The sequence below is a fragment of the Pelobates fuscus genome, chromosome 10 (genome assembly GCF_036172605.1).
Source record: "Pelobates fuscus isolate aPelFus1 chromosome 10, aPelFus1.pri, whole genome shotgun sequence".
Lineage (NCBI taxonomy): Eukaryota > Metazoa > Chordata > Amphibia > Anura > Pelobatidae > Pelobates > Pelobates fuscus.
The window spans coordinates 94,489,199-94,506,230 of NC_086326.1; the positions used below are offsets into that span (position 1 = coordinate 94,489,199).

At 36.5% G+C, this 17,032-nt stretch overlaps 2 protein-coding genes across 6 annotated transcripts in view; one reads left to right on the forward strand and one right to left on the reverse strand.

Moving 5' to 3' along the window:
• ZCCHC24 (zinc finger CCHC-type containing 24) overlaps positions 1 to 17,032 on the forward strand; it is a 365,856-nt gene that overhangs the window by 288,162 nt on the left and 60,662 nt on the right. The window lies entirely within an intron of this gene.
• Positions 13,064 to 17,032, reverse strand: part of ZMIZ1 (zinc finger MIZ-type containing 1) — a 224,665-nt gene continuing 220,696 nt past the window's right edge. For all 5 annotated transcript variants that reach the window (XM_063434176.1, XM_063434177.1, XM_063434174.1 and 2 more), the window contains 2 exons: positions 16,001 to 16,240; positions 13,064 to 14,999 (listed from right to left, as the gene is read on the reverse strand). In XM_063434176.1, the coding sequence (XP_063290246.1) occupies positions 14,892 to 14,999; positions 16,001 to 16,240 (348 nt within the window). In that variant the 3' untranslated portion in view covers positions 13,064 to 14,891. The remainder of the gene's footprint in view (positions 15,000 to 16,000; positions 16,241 to 17,032) is intronic.

Below are 17,032 nucleotides of genomic sequence, written 5' to 3' on the forward strand. Positions count from 1 at the left end.
ACTGCCCCTTCCTCTCAAGTTGATTCACGCCCACAGGAGTTATCACTATTGATCATTATGGAGCCTGAGGAGGAGGCTGCAAAAGGGAAAGACTCTGAGGAGGAGCCACAAATGTCCTTAAGTCTGAGTGACAGAACTATGCTCCAGGGTAAAAAGAAGAGAGTTTGTAAATCAATAGTGATTTATTCTCCATCATACGCTAGAGGGAGCAAGAAATCGAAGATATCAGGGCTATGCAAGGGCGGGTTACAGACGTTAGTGCATAAACCGGTACATCATCTGCTGTGCCTTCAGACGGTGCAGATATTTCGACGGGTGAGTTTCTCAGCAGGCTAACCCAGGAGAGGCTCTAGGTTTTTTGCTTTAGGCTATTTAAGGTAAAGTTTTTTTGTTTTTTTTTGTTGTGCAGGTAGGTACATGACATTTTCGAACGCCACAACAGCGTATATATATATTCACATAGACTTAGCATTGGCATGGGTGTGTGTACATTTTTTTTAAATATAAACAAGGTCAATAAAACAGGCTTAAAGGGACACTATAGTCACCTGAACAACTTTAGCTTAATGAAGCAGTTTTGGTGTATAGAACATGCCCCTGCAGCCTCACTGCTCAATCCTCTGCCATTTAGGAGTTAAATCCCTTTGTTTATGAACCCTAGTCACACCTCCCTGCATGTGACTTGCACAGCCTTCCATAAACACTTCCTGTAAAGAGAGCCCTATTTAGGCTTTCTTGATTGCAAGTTCTGTTTAATTAAGATTTTCTTATCCCCTGCTATGTTAATAGCTTTCTAGACCCTGCAAGAGCCTCCTGTATATGATTAAAGTTCAATTTAGAGATTGAGATACAATTATTTAAGGTAAATTACATCTGTTTGAAAGTGAAACCAGTTTTTTTTTTCATGCAAGCTCTGTCAATAATAGCCAGGGGAGGTGTGGCTAGGGCTGCATAAACAGAAACAAAGTGATTTAACTCCTAAATGACAGTGAATTGAGCAGTGAAATTGCAAGGGAATGATCTATACAATAAAACTGCTTTATTTAGCTAAAGTACTTTAGGGGACTATAGTGTTCCTTTAACATTGGTGAATAATTACTGCAATGTAGTTTAGCATGTGTGTGCATTAGGGTTGCTTGGCTGTATACTACTGCGGTATATTGAAGTCTGCATGAAAAACAAGACTGGTGATACAATTATAAAAAAAAGCAGACATGAAGATTATTAATTAATTAAGTAGATTAGGTAAGTGAGTGAATAATCTGGCTAAACTGAATGGTTAGTACAGTTAACCCCCAAGGCTATACTCCCGTAATCATAGCTGCATTATACATATTATCACAGGATTCCTAGCGACAGCATCATTAGAATCAGCATGAAAATCAAGAAGAGAGGACTTTAAAAAAATGAAACACAAAGAAGAAAACATAAAACACTTTGAGCCTTGTTATCAGGTATGTAAATGTCGGAACAGATTTTAACATGGCTTCAAAAACACTGCACGTTTTTTTAAAGTAAAGAGAAGATTTTCATTGTGCTAGTAGTTACTTATCTTTGCAAAACGTCACAACAGTTAATATAGATGTAGATGCATTCAGGCTAAATAGTGAAATGAGTTCTGGCAATGTTTACATATATAAGCAAGATAAACATAGCTGATGGGTCTCTACAGGTGTGGTGACAGGGTGAGAGGGGGGTGTTGAAATTTACCTTTTTCCCTGGTGGTCCAGTGTCCTGGCTGGTTCCCTGGTGGTCCATTGCCCTGGTTGGTTCCCTGGTGGTTATGTGGGCACTCTCCAGTCTGCAGCTCCGCCGGATAAAGAGCTGCAGACCACATGGTGAATGTCTCGCGCTCTCCAGTCAGAGCGTTGCCGTGGTAACCCACGGCAATGCTCTGATTGGCTGCAGATTGCGAGACACTTCAGTCTGCAGCTCACACCCGGCGGAACTGCAGACTGAATGCTGGCTCTCTGGGCAGACCGAGCGGAGTGGCCACGCACCCGGCGACATAAAGGGCATGCCCCCGGGCCCCCTCCTGTGTCGGGTCATAGACCGAGAACCCGACAGTTCAGTCTGCCCTATGGCGATTTAGGCGATCTCAGGTTTCACTGCTCAATTCTCTGCCATTTAGGAATTAAATCACTTTGTTTCTGTTTATGCAGCCCTTGCCACCCCTTCACTGACTCTGATTGACACAGCCTGCATGGGAAAAAAATGGTTTCACTTTCAATCAGATGTAATTTACCTTAAACAAGTGTATCTCTTTCTCTGTAAATTGAACTTTAAATCACATACAAGAGGCTCTTGAAGGGTCTAGCAAGCTATTAACATAGCAGTGAATAATAAAATCTAAATTAAACAGAACTCACAATAAAGGAAGGATAAACTGTAGATGACTTTTTACAGGAAGTGTTTATTAAGGCTGTGCAATTCACATGCAGGGAGGTGTGACTAGGGTTCATAAACAAAGCGATTTAACTCCTAAATGGCAGAGAATTGAGCAGTGAGACTGCAGGGGCATGTTCTATACACCAAAACGGCTTCATTAAGCTAAAGTTGTTTTGCCATGTGGACATTGAGGGTTATTGTGAAGGTTAGTTTTTAGTGATGGTATTCATCTACCTGATGTTGGTTTGGACATCTTTAATAATAATTTTGCAGAGGATGATGGACAAGGGCGTAGGCTGCAGCATTAGTTAAATATTGTAGCTGGTAGGGTTAAGTTAAAGGGGAAGTGGACTAGCTGAGATTGGTTATATTTTTGTTTAAAGGAACACTATAGTCACCTAAACAACTTTAGCTTATTGAAGCAGTTTTAGTGTATAGATCATGCTTCTCAGGTTTCACTGCTTAATTCTCTGCCATTTAAGAATTAAATCACTTTGTTTCTTTTTATGCAGCCCTTGCCATCCCTCTACTGACTCTGACTGACACAGCCTGCATGGGAAAAAAACTGGTTTCACTTTCAATCAGATGTAATTTACCTTAAACAAGTGTATCTCTTTATCTGTAAATCACATACAATTTCTCTGCCTGAAGAAGTGGTTTTATCAGAGTCCATACAGATGTTCAAACAGCTACTAGATGCATACTTGCAAAGACAGAATATTCAAGGATATAATCTTTCAATGTAGGGTAATAACTGCTTGATTCAAGGATAAATCTGACTGCCATTCTGGGGTCAAGAAGGGATTTTTTGTCCTAGCTTGTTGCAAAATTGTGCTTCAAACTGGGTTTTTTTTTTTTTTTTTTTTTCCTTTTGGATCAACAGCAAAAAACAGGTGTGAGGAAGGCTGAACTTGATGGACGCAAGTCTCTTTTCAGCTATCTAACTATGTAACATACAAGAGGCTCTTGCAGGGTCTAGCAAACTATTAACATAGCAGGGAATAAGAAAATCTAAATTAAACAGAACTTACAATAAAGGGAGGATAAACTGTAGATGACTTTTTACAGGAAGTGTTTAGGAAGGCTGTGCAATTCACATGCAGAGAGGTGTGACTAGGGTTCATAAACAAAGCAATTTAACTCCTAAATGGCAGAGAATTGAGCAGTGAGACTGCAGGGGCATGATCTATACACCAAAACTGCTTAATTAAGCTAAAGTTGTTTTGGTGACTATAGTGTCCCTTTAAGTTCTAGTTATTAGGGTGTAACTCTGTTAAGTCAAGAGTTATATGTCTGGGGGTTTAAAGACCAGAGATGTTTGGTTACAAATGATATATTTTAAAGTGAATAAGTTAGGGTTTGTAATGTTTTGTAAACTAAATAAAAGACCACGGCCTTTTTCATCACATATTTGAGTCTGTGTGTTTTATTATGTTCATTCTGTGTTTTAGGTGCATTCATTATTTTGTTTATATTTACTTGTATGTTAAAATTAATCCCTGCAGTGCTCAAGACTGTACATAGTCAATTGACCATATACACAAGTGCGCTTCAGAGTTTTTATATGGGGAGGGTTTTGGCGTGACACGTGCTCACCAATGTCATTGTGCGGATGACGCCATGCAACATTAATGCCACAGATACATCAATCCTTATGACGCGCTCAGGTGTAATAATCCAGTGGCTCATAATTAAGAATTGCCCTCTGCATTGAGTAATACGTTTCAGGTCTCCTTGTTAAAAACCTTGACCTGTAACAGGTTTACTAGTTGGGTTTTAACCCTATCCTTTATTCAGGTAGAAGGTCAGGAGGAATTTAAATTGGAAGACATAACAAGAATAATAACAACTGGAATGAAGGCTTGAAAATCCCTGGTAGATAAAACTAGCTCTACTCCAGCATCACCATACAGGCCTTAATTATTCCAACACCATGTGTAATTAAGTTGGGACTCGCAGGCCTCACAAAATGAAAAAAAAAAATGGCACACAAAGTAAGATGAGACACGCAGGTCTCAAATGGCCTGGAAGAAGAAAAGGAGCGTGTACCAGTAAGCAAACATATTGACAAAGGTGCATCACGACCACGTGATATTTTTTCTATTTAGAGTAAGAATATGTTTACTAGCAATTGCTCCACATGGCAGAAACGATAAAACTGGCAAAATCTGTGCTTCCCATGTATGGATAATTACATAGTTACATAGCTGAAAAGAGACTTGCGTCCATCAAGTTCAGCCCTCCTCACATTTGTTTTTTACTGTTGATCCAAAAGAAGGCAATAAACCCAGTTTGAAGCACTTCCAATTTTGCAACAAGCTATGAAAAAAAATCCTTCTTGACCCCAGAACGGCAGTCAGATTTATCCTTGGATCAAGCAGTTATTACCCTACATTGAAAGATTATATCCTTGAATATTCTGTTTTTGCAAGTATGCATCTAGTTGCTGTTTGAACATCTGTATGGACTCTGATAGAACCACTTCTTCAGGCAGAGAATTCCACATCCTGATTGTTCTTACAGTAAAAAAAACCTTTCCTTTGCCTTAGACGAAATCTTCTCTCTTCTAGTCTAAACGCATGACCTCGTGTCCTATGTTAAAGTCCGGTTTGTGAATAGATTTCCACACAATGGTTTGTATTGGCCTCGAATATATTTGTATAATGTTATCATATCCCCTCTCAGGCGATGTTTTTCTAAACTAAATAGGTTTAAATTTGTTAACCTTTCTTCATAGCTGATATGTTCCATTCCTTTTATTAATTTTGTAGCCCGCCTCTGCACTTTTTCTAGTGCCATAATATCCTTCTTTAGAACAGGTGCCCAAAATTGCACAGCATATTCAATGTGTGGTCTTACCAGTGATTTATAAAGAGGCAAAATGATATTCTCGTCCCGAGAATGAATGCCCTTTTTCATGCATGACAATACCCTACTGGCCTTGGCCACTGCTGATTGACATTGCACATTGTTGCATAGTTTGTTGTCTATAACAATTCCCAAGTCCTTTTCGTGTGTTGTTATCCCTAATTCGCTTCCATTAAGGGTATACGTTGCTTGTGTATTCTTTACGCCGAAGTGCGAATTGTGGGACAAGATATTAAAAGTATATGTTTTGTTTTTATGAAATGTTTTAATGTCTATAGTAAATACAGATTTAAATAGGAGGACACATTATACAAAGTAATATGTGATAGGCTTTCTTAAACCAGTCAAGACACACAGAGCTCCCTAACTGGAAAGCATGCGCTTATGGGAAATGGTAAAAGGCGTCCGTAGACAAAAGGAGGAGGTCCTTCACCTGCCACAAACCAAATGGGTTAAAGTAAGCATTCTCTCTTGCCCCACCAGCGAGGGTCAAACCCCACCCAATTGCTTTGTATCTGTGCAGGAAGAAGAGATTGAAAGCTTATGGACCCGATGTTTGCAAACAATTTAAGATCACAATTTATAAGTGAAAGTGAGTGATAGTTTACACATTGCATGTACAAATTCTAGGAGAATTTTATTTATAGAGAGCTTGTGGTCTCATGGTTAATAGACAATTACATATGGTTAGGTCCAGAAATATTTGGACACCGACACAGGTTTTTGTTATTTTGGCTGTTTACCAAAATAAATTAAAGTTACATGTAAATAATGAATATGGGCTTAAAGTGCAGTCTCTCAGATTTCATTTGAGGGTATTCACATCTAAATTGTTGGAAGGGTTTAGGAATTACAGCTCTTTAATATGTAGCCCCGTCTTTTTCAAGGGACCAAACATAATTGAACAATTGACTCAAAAGCTTTTTCATGGACGGGTGTGGGTTTCTCCTTTGTTATTTCGTAATCAATTAAGCAGGTAAAAGGTCTGGAGGTGATTCCAGGTGTTGCATTCACATTTTTGGAAGCTGTTGCTGTGAACCCACATGTGGTCAAAAGAGCTCTCAATGCCAGTGAAATAGAACATCCTTAGCCTGCAAAAAAAGAGATAGGAAAATTGGGAGTCACTAAATCAAAATTTGGTACACTCTGAGAATAAAAAAAAAAGAAAGCACTGGTAAGCTCTGCAAAACAAAAAGGACTGGACGTCCATGGAAAACAACAGTGGTGAATGATATACAAAATATCTACAGGAAGATAAAAACAGCACTCCATACACCATAAATATAAAAGATTGTAATAAACACAAAAATAGTGCAACATTTTTATTATTATTTTATTATTTATATAGCGCCATCAGATTCCGTAGCGTTGTACAAAGTAGCGTTTTGTTGAAAGATTGTGCTTTAATGTAAGTGCCACTTACAGGATCTTAAGAAGTCATGGGCTCATCAAATCATACAGATAGAATTCCAAATGAATGAAGATAGTTGTTCTTCACTGAAATTAAATGGACAACCGCTTCTTACATAGAACATAGAAACATAGGATGTGACGGCAGATAAGAACCATTTGGCCCATCTACTCTGCCAATTTTTCTAAATACTTTCATTAGTCCCTGGCCTTATCTTATAGCTAGGATAGGCTAGTAGCCTTATGCCTATCCCACTCATGCATAAACTCCTTTACTGTGTTAACCTCTACCACTTCAGCTGGAAGCCTATTCCATGCATCAACTACCCTCTCAGTAAAGTAATGCTTCCTGATATTTTTAAACCTTTGCCCATCTAATTTAAGACTATGTCCTCTTGTTGTGGTAGTTTTTCTTCTTTTAAATATAGTCTCCTCCTTTATTGTTTAATCCCCCTTATGTATTTAAATGTTTCTATCATATCCCCCCTGTCTCGTTTTTCCTCCAAGCTATACATGTTAAGATCCTTTAACCTTTCCTTGTAAGTTTTATCCTGCAACCCATGAACCAGTTTAGTAGCCCTTCTCTGAACTCTTTCCAAAGTATCAATATCCTTCTGAAGATATGGTCTATTACATTGTCTGCCTACCTTTAAGTCATCTAATTCTTACTCTTTCAGTGGTCTTACACGTTTTAGTAAAAAAAACAACAACCAATAAAACGATAGACAAAATAAAACTCCCTTCTGATGCCCAACCCTACGTGTTTCGTTCGGTATCTGTCCGAACTTTCTCAGGAGTACAATCTGCTACAAAGGGTTAGCAGTCTGCCTGCTCCCAGCACCGAAGAGTTGACTTTTTACCTGTAACCCTGAGGGAGTGAGGATGGATACCGAACGTAACACGTACGGTTGGGCATCAGAAGGGAGTTTTATTTTGTCATTTGTTTTATTGGTTGTTTTGACTTAATAAATGTGTATAACCACTGAAAGGATTAACAAGTGGTCGTCAACTTAATTTCAGTGAAGAACAACCATCTTCATCCATTTGGGATTCCATCTGTATGATTTGATGAGCCCATTACTTCTTAACATCCTGTAAGTGGCACTTATATTAAAGCGCAATCTTTCAACCTAACAATTTTACTTTATTTAGCGTTTATTGTTCCACATGACTGTTTATTCTGCTGGAGACATCTAATTGTTACTATGATGCGACTACAATCAAATGAATGTGAGTGCATGAATCACAATTTTTATATTTATGGTGTGTAAATATTACTACGCTATGAATTGTTTTTAATCTTTCTGTAGATATTTTGTAATTTTGTATATTTCTTGAGGACCTGAAGGAGTCCTATTATCCATCTACAGTGTTTGCAATAATGAGGGTAACATTATATTATTCTTTTACCCTTTCACTGTGTGCTTTCCACATTAATACAAAGAGGGTGTTTTTTTTCTAGTTGTGAATGATAGTAGGATCATTTCCATGTAATAGAAAAACCCATTCACAACAGCTAGTCAAGTGAAGAAAACGTAAAGTCTACCATAAAGAAAATACCTCACAAGAGCAAATACCACACCACAAGGTGCAAACCATTCATAAGCCTCAAGAATAGAAAGGTCAGATTAGACTTTGCCAAAAAAAAAACATCTTAAAAAGCAAGCCCAATTCTGGAACAGCAGTCTTTTGGTAAGATGAAACTAAGATCAACCAGTACCAGAATGATGGGAAGATAAAAGAACGGAGAAGGCTTGGAACGGCTTATTATTCGAAGCATAACACCTCATCTGTAAAACATTGTGGAGGCAACCCTATCAAGCATGTGTTTCACTTGCTGAAGACAAAACTTAAGGCAGAAAGACCCACGAACAAACAACTGAAGACAGCTGCAGTAAAGGCTTGGCAAAGCATCACAAAGGTGGAAACTCCGCATTTGGTGAAGTCCATATGGTCCAGACTTAAAGCAGTCATTGTCTGCAAAGGATTCTTCACAAAGTATAAAAAATTTACGTTTTTGTTATGATCGTGTTAATTTGTCCAATTATTTTTAAGCACCTGAAATAAGGGGACTGGGTATGTAAATAGTTGCAATTCCTAAATGTTTCATACAATATTTTTGTTCAACCCCTTGAATTAAAGCTGAAAGTCTGCACTTCAATTGTATCTCAGTTGTTTTATTCCAAATGTATTGTGGTGACGTACAGAGACAAAATTATGAAGATTGTGCCAGTGTCCAAATATTTATGGACCTAACTGTATATAACTGAATGCCTTACTTGCAGCTCTATACTTGCATAGTGGGGGGCCACAAGTGCATTTTTTAAATTACAAATTACCTCATGAAGTAAACATAATATGTGTAGGATAAAACCTTAACTACAATTACATTCTCTCAGGATTATTCACCAAACCAGGAACTGATGGAAATTTAGCATATAAATGCAAATCCTATGCTAAAAGAGAAGATGTGGAAAATAAAAATGGAAGAAGTCTCCCACTAGCTATTTGGCCTAAAATGTGTAATTCATGTTTTCAAGTTATTCAATAAACTCAAAAAAAAAAAAAAAAACAGGTAGAAAAAAATTTGAGTTTGTTATTTTTCTTTCTGTTTTACCATTCAGATTTAATTCACAAAAAAAAATCTGAGTTTGGTGAATAACCTTATTAGTATGTATAATGCTGTGACTGTGCGAGAAAAATGTCCTCTTCAACTGGAAAATGAAAACTTGAGACAAATGATACAGGTTTCATCTGAGTACATATTTATTTGATAAATATAAGGTGGACACAACTAACTACATACAGTTTTGCAAGACTAAAAAGCACAATTACTTTATTTCTGAACATTTTACCGTCACTGCTAGAGAGCAAGCATGTTCTCCCTGGCAGTGAAAAGGTTACAAATATGAATGATTAATTGTACATACAATGTACAGACAAAATACAGTGGCCATTTTTGCATGTTTTATTACAGATTGTACCATTTCATTTTTCTATTTTCTTTTTGTAATTTCCTCATCTGATCAAAATATCAAAAGTTGTACAAAGAAAATTTGGTTACAATCTTTTTTGTTTTCCTTATTTTATTTCCCCATAATCCACTTTTTTTTCTTCATGGTTTGTGATTCTTTTTTTTTTTTCTTTTTTTTCTTTTAAATATATATTTTACCTCATGTAGCACCTTAAAAATACACAGGACTAACGCAAGTCAGCTAAAATATTACATGTACATAAAAACAGAAGAAAAAAAAAATTAAAAACAGAAAAAAATAAAAATAAAAACAGAAAAAAAAATATCTGTATTTTTTATTTCTCACAAAGGGTCAAAGTATTTTACAGGAGTGGAGACAATGTTGTGACTTCACACAAAATGCACCCGGCCCATCACATTGCCTTTCCCGCCTAAACATAGGATTCTTTCCCCATTATAGGGAAACACACTTTTTTTTTTTTTAAATCAGCTTTTTTGGAAAAAAAACAAAAACAAAAAAACAAATGCACATTCCCAGGAAAAATGAATGTGTCTGTGTTTTATGTCTACTGATCATATACATATTTACAGAGGGTATGTTAGTATCCTTAACCCTTTAAAGCACATTAGCTGGCAATGCATTTATCCCTTTACCCCTCTTTACTGTGAATGGGCTACCATGATTCCAGTTGAAAACTGCATTTACACATTTTTTTTTTTTTATTATTATAATTTAACTCTAGCTTGCTCGGACTGCTGTGCACACATTCTAATGTGTTGAACACCTCACCCTGGAAGTGAAGGGGTTACATCCCACCTTTTCTTCTTGCCTTGGAATAAAGCAGCATATAGAAACTAAAGGACTGTACCCAAAAAGGCGTAAATACTCATTTTAAAAACAAAAAAAGTGGAAAGATGTAAACAAAAATATGTTCGTATTAGTAAAATTAATGCAATCTTCATAGAAAATATGCCATTCTACAGTTCAACAGTTAAAACAAAGTTTTGATAAAATAAAATGGTATTATATATATATAAAAAAAAAAAATATATATATATATATATATAACTTTTTATTTATGGAGAATATGCCTTCCGAGTAAAGTGTTATATGAGAGAGAGAGAGAGGGAGAGAGAGAGAGAGAGAAAATCAAATAAAAGTGTTTATTGTTTTCATAAAAAGAAAGCAAAAATGTCTTTACAGGGGACATATAAAATTTAAAACAGTTTTTAAAATGTCATTTAAAAGGAGATTATAATAGCTCCATCTACTATGTTTCTGAAAAACAACCAATGTAGTAAATGTTCTGACCAATTTTTTCCCCTAAATTCAGTACAGTGATTAATGGTGTCACTGTATTATTACACATTGTTATTAACCTGATGTAATAAAGGAATCCGCGTATTAAAATAAAATTAACTAAGATTATTATTCATGGTTTCAATGCGATTTTAACCAACTAAAATGATTTTGTTCACAAAGTTCTATTTAAAACTCGTGTTTTTTAAAAGTCATGGACACTTCAGAGGTATCTGATTAGTTGGCTCAATATCCAATACCAGTAACAATGCATTTCAGATAGACCAAAGGGACACTATAGTCACCAAAACAACTTTAGCTTAATTAAGCAGTTTTGGTATACAGAACATGCCCCTGCAGCCTCACTGCTAAATCCTCTGCCATTTAGGAGTTAATTCACTTTCTTTATGAACCCTAGTCACACCTCCCTGCATGTGACTTGCACAGCCTTCCTAAACACTTCCTGTAAAGAGTCATCTAAAGTTTATCCTTTCTTTATTGCAAGTTCTGTTTAATTTAGATTGTCTTATCCCCTGCTGTTAATAGCTGTTAATAGCTTGCTATTCAAGCCCTGCAAGTTCAATTTACAGAGCAAGAGATGAAATTGTTTAAGGTAAATTACATCTGATTGAAAGTGCTGGATATGTCAATCATAGCCAGGGGAGGTGTGGCAAGGGCTGCATAAACAGAAACAAACTGATTTAACTCTGAAATGGCTATTGAGAAAAACCTGAGAGGCATGATCTATTCTACACACTAAAACTGCTTAATTAAGCTAAAGTTATTTAAGTGACAATAGTGTTCCTTTAACGGAAAAATATTTGGGAAAATAAGATAGTCAGTACAATTATAACTCTTCTACTGACAGCGTGTCTAACTGCATGCAACAGGTGTAAATAATTCTGACCATATTAATTGAATTTAATGCTCATTTACTTTGTTGGCTGTTGTAAGACGGGCCAGAACTTTAACCTTTTTTTTTTTTTTTTTTTTTAAAACAGCCCTAATTTTTTAGGTTTACAAAACAAGGTATAACGTACACATACTGTTTGCAATTAAATGTGAAATTGTGTGTGTATATATTTATACACACAAATTTAAAGTACAGTACAGCAATTTTCTGATTTATTGGGTCTATCTGCATAATTTTGTTTATGTGAGATTTATCATTGCAATTAAACAATGAGGTGTTTTAGTTTTTGTGCTCCTTCTAACAAATAACATTTACTCTTTTTTAAAAGAAACATGAAAAATAAACATCACAAAATAGTTCAATCTGTAAAAGACAGGGTTGCCAAATATTTAACTGCCAATCAGAGGTTGTCAATTTACATATCCTTTGATTTTTCAGTTGCATGAGTAACATTTATATAACCCAGGAGTAGCAAGTCATCGTGGGAGCTGTAGTTCTAGAAAAGCCACACTCTCTTTTACTTATCAGACTTTACTACAGTGCAACAGGAAGATGTTCCACTATTTTAGTATATTTAAATGACCTTTAAGAACTGTCTGGATTTCACAGAGAATGCCAAAAGAAGCTAATGCTTAATATATAAAAAAACAAATTAAACGTGTGTGTTGTGCATATAGGAGTTTAGATACTGTAATGGGATTCTTGTACTATCAGAAGGTACATATTACTAAACATAACTGAGTGCAAAATTGCTAACAATCTATTAGAGTTCAGTTTTCTTTGTAGGTAATCGTTTCCGAACCCATTAGGTGCCACCAGTTAGCACATGAAAGTATAGTACTTTTTGTCTGGCACACAAACGGTTAAGAAAGAAAGAAATGGGCTCTGCATTTTCTATCATTTCATGCTCATGATCAGTTAAAACATTTTTGCTATGGCTTTATTATTTTTCAATTACACATACAGATGGATAGAATGCACTAGTTTACGGTAACCCCTTCATTTTCAGAGTAGCCCGAGATTTTACTGAAGATATCACTGCAGATAAAAGGAGTAAATGGATATTTTTTTTCTTTTCTTTTTTTTTTTTTTAGATGTGTAACCAACAGACTTGGCATACAAAAAAAAAAAAATAAATGCAAAAAAACAAACCAGGCTGAAACACAAAAGAAAAAAAAAATCTAAAATATTTGAACATATTTACAATATTTTTTTTTTTTTTTTATTTTTTTTTTATTACTTTAAAATAATGAATTGCATATGAACAGCGCCAGGTGCTCACTTTCTTAAAAGACGCAGACATGGGAGGGAATCTAAATGACACACACAAATAAAATGCAGAGACTCACTTGTAAAAAAAGGAAGGCTAGATTTTTCTACATGATTGAGACAAAAGTAATTCTAGCAAATTCAAAACCACGGCAGAAGGTTATAAGAGACGTTGGAAAATTATCGTTTTGCCCTTTTTTTTCTTTAAATAAAAAAAAAATATTTTTTTACAAAATACAACTTTGGTGATAGAAAAAAAATAAATCTGACAACATAGGTTTGTTTGGTGTGTCGTTCACAACTGTACAAGCAAAATACGGGAGCAAGATTACAAGAAAAATAAAAACAAAAAAACAAACAAACCAAAACGTTAAACGAATACCGAAAAAAAGAACACAGTATGTTAAAACTGGCACACAGAGAAGTGGGGAAATTGCTTACAAAGCAGCTAGAAAGGGGTCTTCTTTAAAACCTTTTTGCTGCGGAAGTGGTCTTCAAAGACTCATTAACCCTTTTACCACAACATGGTTTCAGAAAAGGGTTAAGCAGTGAAAAGGTTAAACAGGGACAAAGTAAATAACATTGATTGGCACACATGCACTTCTGTACAAATTTAACAACAGTTTTACAGAAGCAAGCAGCATTAACACACCAGAAGCACAGAAACTGGGTCAAACTCATGCATTGAAACCCTCGCCCCACCATACCCTCAGACCTCCACAAGGTTCTTTGACCAGAATGGTTGGGAAGGAAGATTGCACAAATAACACAATTCTTTAAATCAGTTTTTTTGTGTTTTTTTTTTTTTTTGTTGTTTTCGTGGATTTTGTATTCAAAAGAAAATCTTCACCAGGCAGGTAAATAAAAAGGCCAGTTTTTGTGTAACAGTCTTGTTGGGTTAAGCAAAATAATTAACAAAAAGTAACCCTTAAGCTGCCTTTCTAACCAACATCAATGCCCCATTGATACAGCTTAAAATGAAATGAACGTATAAAGGTCACAGGGCAATTCTGTCCACGGTGTAGGAGGTCAGGCTAATTTGTCCCTTAGTTCTTGTGATGTTCATGAAAGTCTGTGCACTCAGGGAAACAGTGGGGTGTCTTGAAGTAGTGTCTGGCCAGAAACCTGGTAGTTTTCTTAAAAAGCCACAGTAAAAAGTGGGGAAATGCTCCCAGATAGTAAGCGAATGCAGGAGGTCCCCAGCGAGGCTGTTCTCTATCTCCACGCTTGTGTATTCTGTGAGCAAGATGTCTGCCCATGTGGCTCACATTTGGGAGCTTTGTGCTTTGTGTGTGCGTGGGTGTTTATTCCATCTTTTTTTCCCAACTTCCTGGTACAGTTCTTCTGCTTTTCTAGCTGGCATGAATCGGATAGTGGTGTGGGACAGAGGGCAAAGCACTGGGCATCAGAAGGAGTTGCCTTTGAGTCTTTCAGGACTTCCCACCACTGACTTGCCTAGTTGTTTTGCCTGGTTTAATAGCTTCTTTTCGTCAAGGTTCCCCATTTACTAATCTAAACAAGAAAACCTCAAAAAGAACCACTTTTGATGTCCACTGGCAGCTTGATCCTTCTCGTTGCTTTTCAGCAGAATCACTGAATGCACATCAGTCTGAGGCAAACACAGCTGCAAGAGCACCAGTAAATCAGCTACGACTGAGTGGCTGGACAGTACAGAGTGGAAAGGAATGGAGTTACCCGAGCTGTAAGTGGCAAGGTGGTTTGAATTTAGGATTGGAGAATGAGCAAATAACTGTACTGTCACTCCCGTTTTAGTTGTTCTCAAAGAGGGAGAGGAGATCGTCATTGCTGTTATTGGGAAGATCTGGTGGATCCAAATACGAGAGGAGCTCGTCAGGATTAGCTAGCTCCGGAAGCAACTAAAAAAAAAAGAAAAAACAGAATTAATTTATGTTCATTTATTGGCCACTACCTGTTATATATATATATATATATATATATATATTTATATTTATTTATTTTATTACATTTGTTTAATTTAAGTTTAGAGTAGTGGACACATTTTTTTTTCTTTCATATTACAAATAATTAAAATCAGCATCAGGATTTACCTTTATTCTTATACTGGGCTCATTGCAGTATCATGATTCTTCTCCGACTGAATCATCAATTCTGATGACTTTTGAACAATTATAAATCAGATGCTTCTCACAGAAAGCATTTAGGACATGTAAACATTGTAATTTCTCAGAAACAACAATGTTTTACGTTGTCCAAGAACGGTTCAACAACTATGCACCAAAACCACTACAATATAGATTTAGTGGTTGTGGTGCTTATATTGTCTTTTTAACTATTCTGTAACTAGAGTAAAAGTTAATAAAAAATGTATGCACGCAAGATATGGGTACATAGGACTACCTCCCTACACAATGAACGTCACAGGGAGAAGTTACAAGTCCCCGCTAACCTGTATAGGGTTCACGTATAGCTTTCTATTAGATAGCCTTTGTAGTGAAGCAAGTAGCTTCAATCATGAAAAATAATCAAGAGTGAAGCTATTTTATAAGCTAATAGGAGCCATGCCATGTATTTTCATTAATGAAAGCACTGCCAAGTGTTGAACAAAACATGCAGAAATTATTTTGGATTATGTTCACTGTTTGAAATGAGTGGGACAGGGACATTGGTTGCGAATTATCAGATACTTTCTGGGCCCTGGAGAAGCAGCAAGTGTACACCACAGAATGAAAAATGACCTTTTATGTGCTTATGTCAATACGTTATTTTCCTTTCTAAAGACACACACAAAGGTTGCATTTATTTTTGTTACAGCAATTACCCCATTAATGAAAAATCTAAATACACATCTCAAAATATTACATATGATATTTGCTAATAAATGTTTTATAAAACTTACATCCAGCGATGGCTCTGGCATGTCAGGTGCCCCCTGTCCACCAGGCTGACCATCTAAAACAGAGGAGGGGTTGAAGGTCATATCACCATGCGGGTGACTGGGTGCTTGTTGTGGATGTCGAGACTGAGGTGCTGGCCCTCCATGATGTAACGATTGCCCAGGCTGGCTGCCGGGGTGAGGTGGGTGTAAACCCTGAGGCATGGAGCCATGCTGTTGTTCAGCATTTCCCACATGAGAAATCTGTAGAAGTAAAAAGCAAAGATGCAAAATTAATCAGGATATTAAAAGAAAAAAAAATCATCCTCTCTTGACAGAATTCAAAACAAGGCTCAAAACAATAGTAAAAAAGGCTTATATCATAAAGCTTGAATACATTAAAGGGTTACTCCAACCACCATGACCACTTCAGTGATTTGAAGTGGTCATGGTGGTAGGAGTCAGTGCTTGAAACACTGCACATACTGAGTTATTGGCAATTGTGTGCCGGGAAGAAGTTGCACTCCCACCACACATGACAATGTCAGGCCAGATGTCAATTCTAAAGGCACAACATGTGTCAAAACGCGCATCGAGCTTAGACGCTGCCGTTAGACGATATTTTGTATTTTATTTTTATCAGGTTCTCTATGTAGTCGGATAACTTTACTTTAGATTCACCTTATGCTGCTAGTGTTGTGCAAGACTGGGATAGAGAGTTAGAACTGTGCCTGACAGGATTTTCACATAGACTATCGAGACTGGGGCATTTCCACCAATAGATAGTGTGTAATGCAATACTGGTTAAACAGCAAGTGTGGAGTGTGATACCTAAACACAGGATTCAGATATCTTATTGGGGAAACGGCGTGCTTTCGTCCTGGTGGGGCGATCACGTTTACACAGCACCTACTTAGGCTTTGTGCTGCATTGATCCCAGATATTGTTTTTTCACACTGAACCATTACCGAGGAGAGATTTAAAGGGAGTTGTTTTTAATCTTTAACCCTTACCCTTCAGTTTCTGAGCATCAAACTCTGAACTAATAAGGCAGGG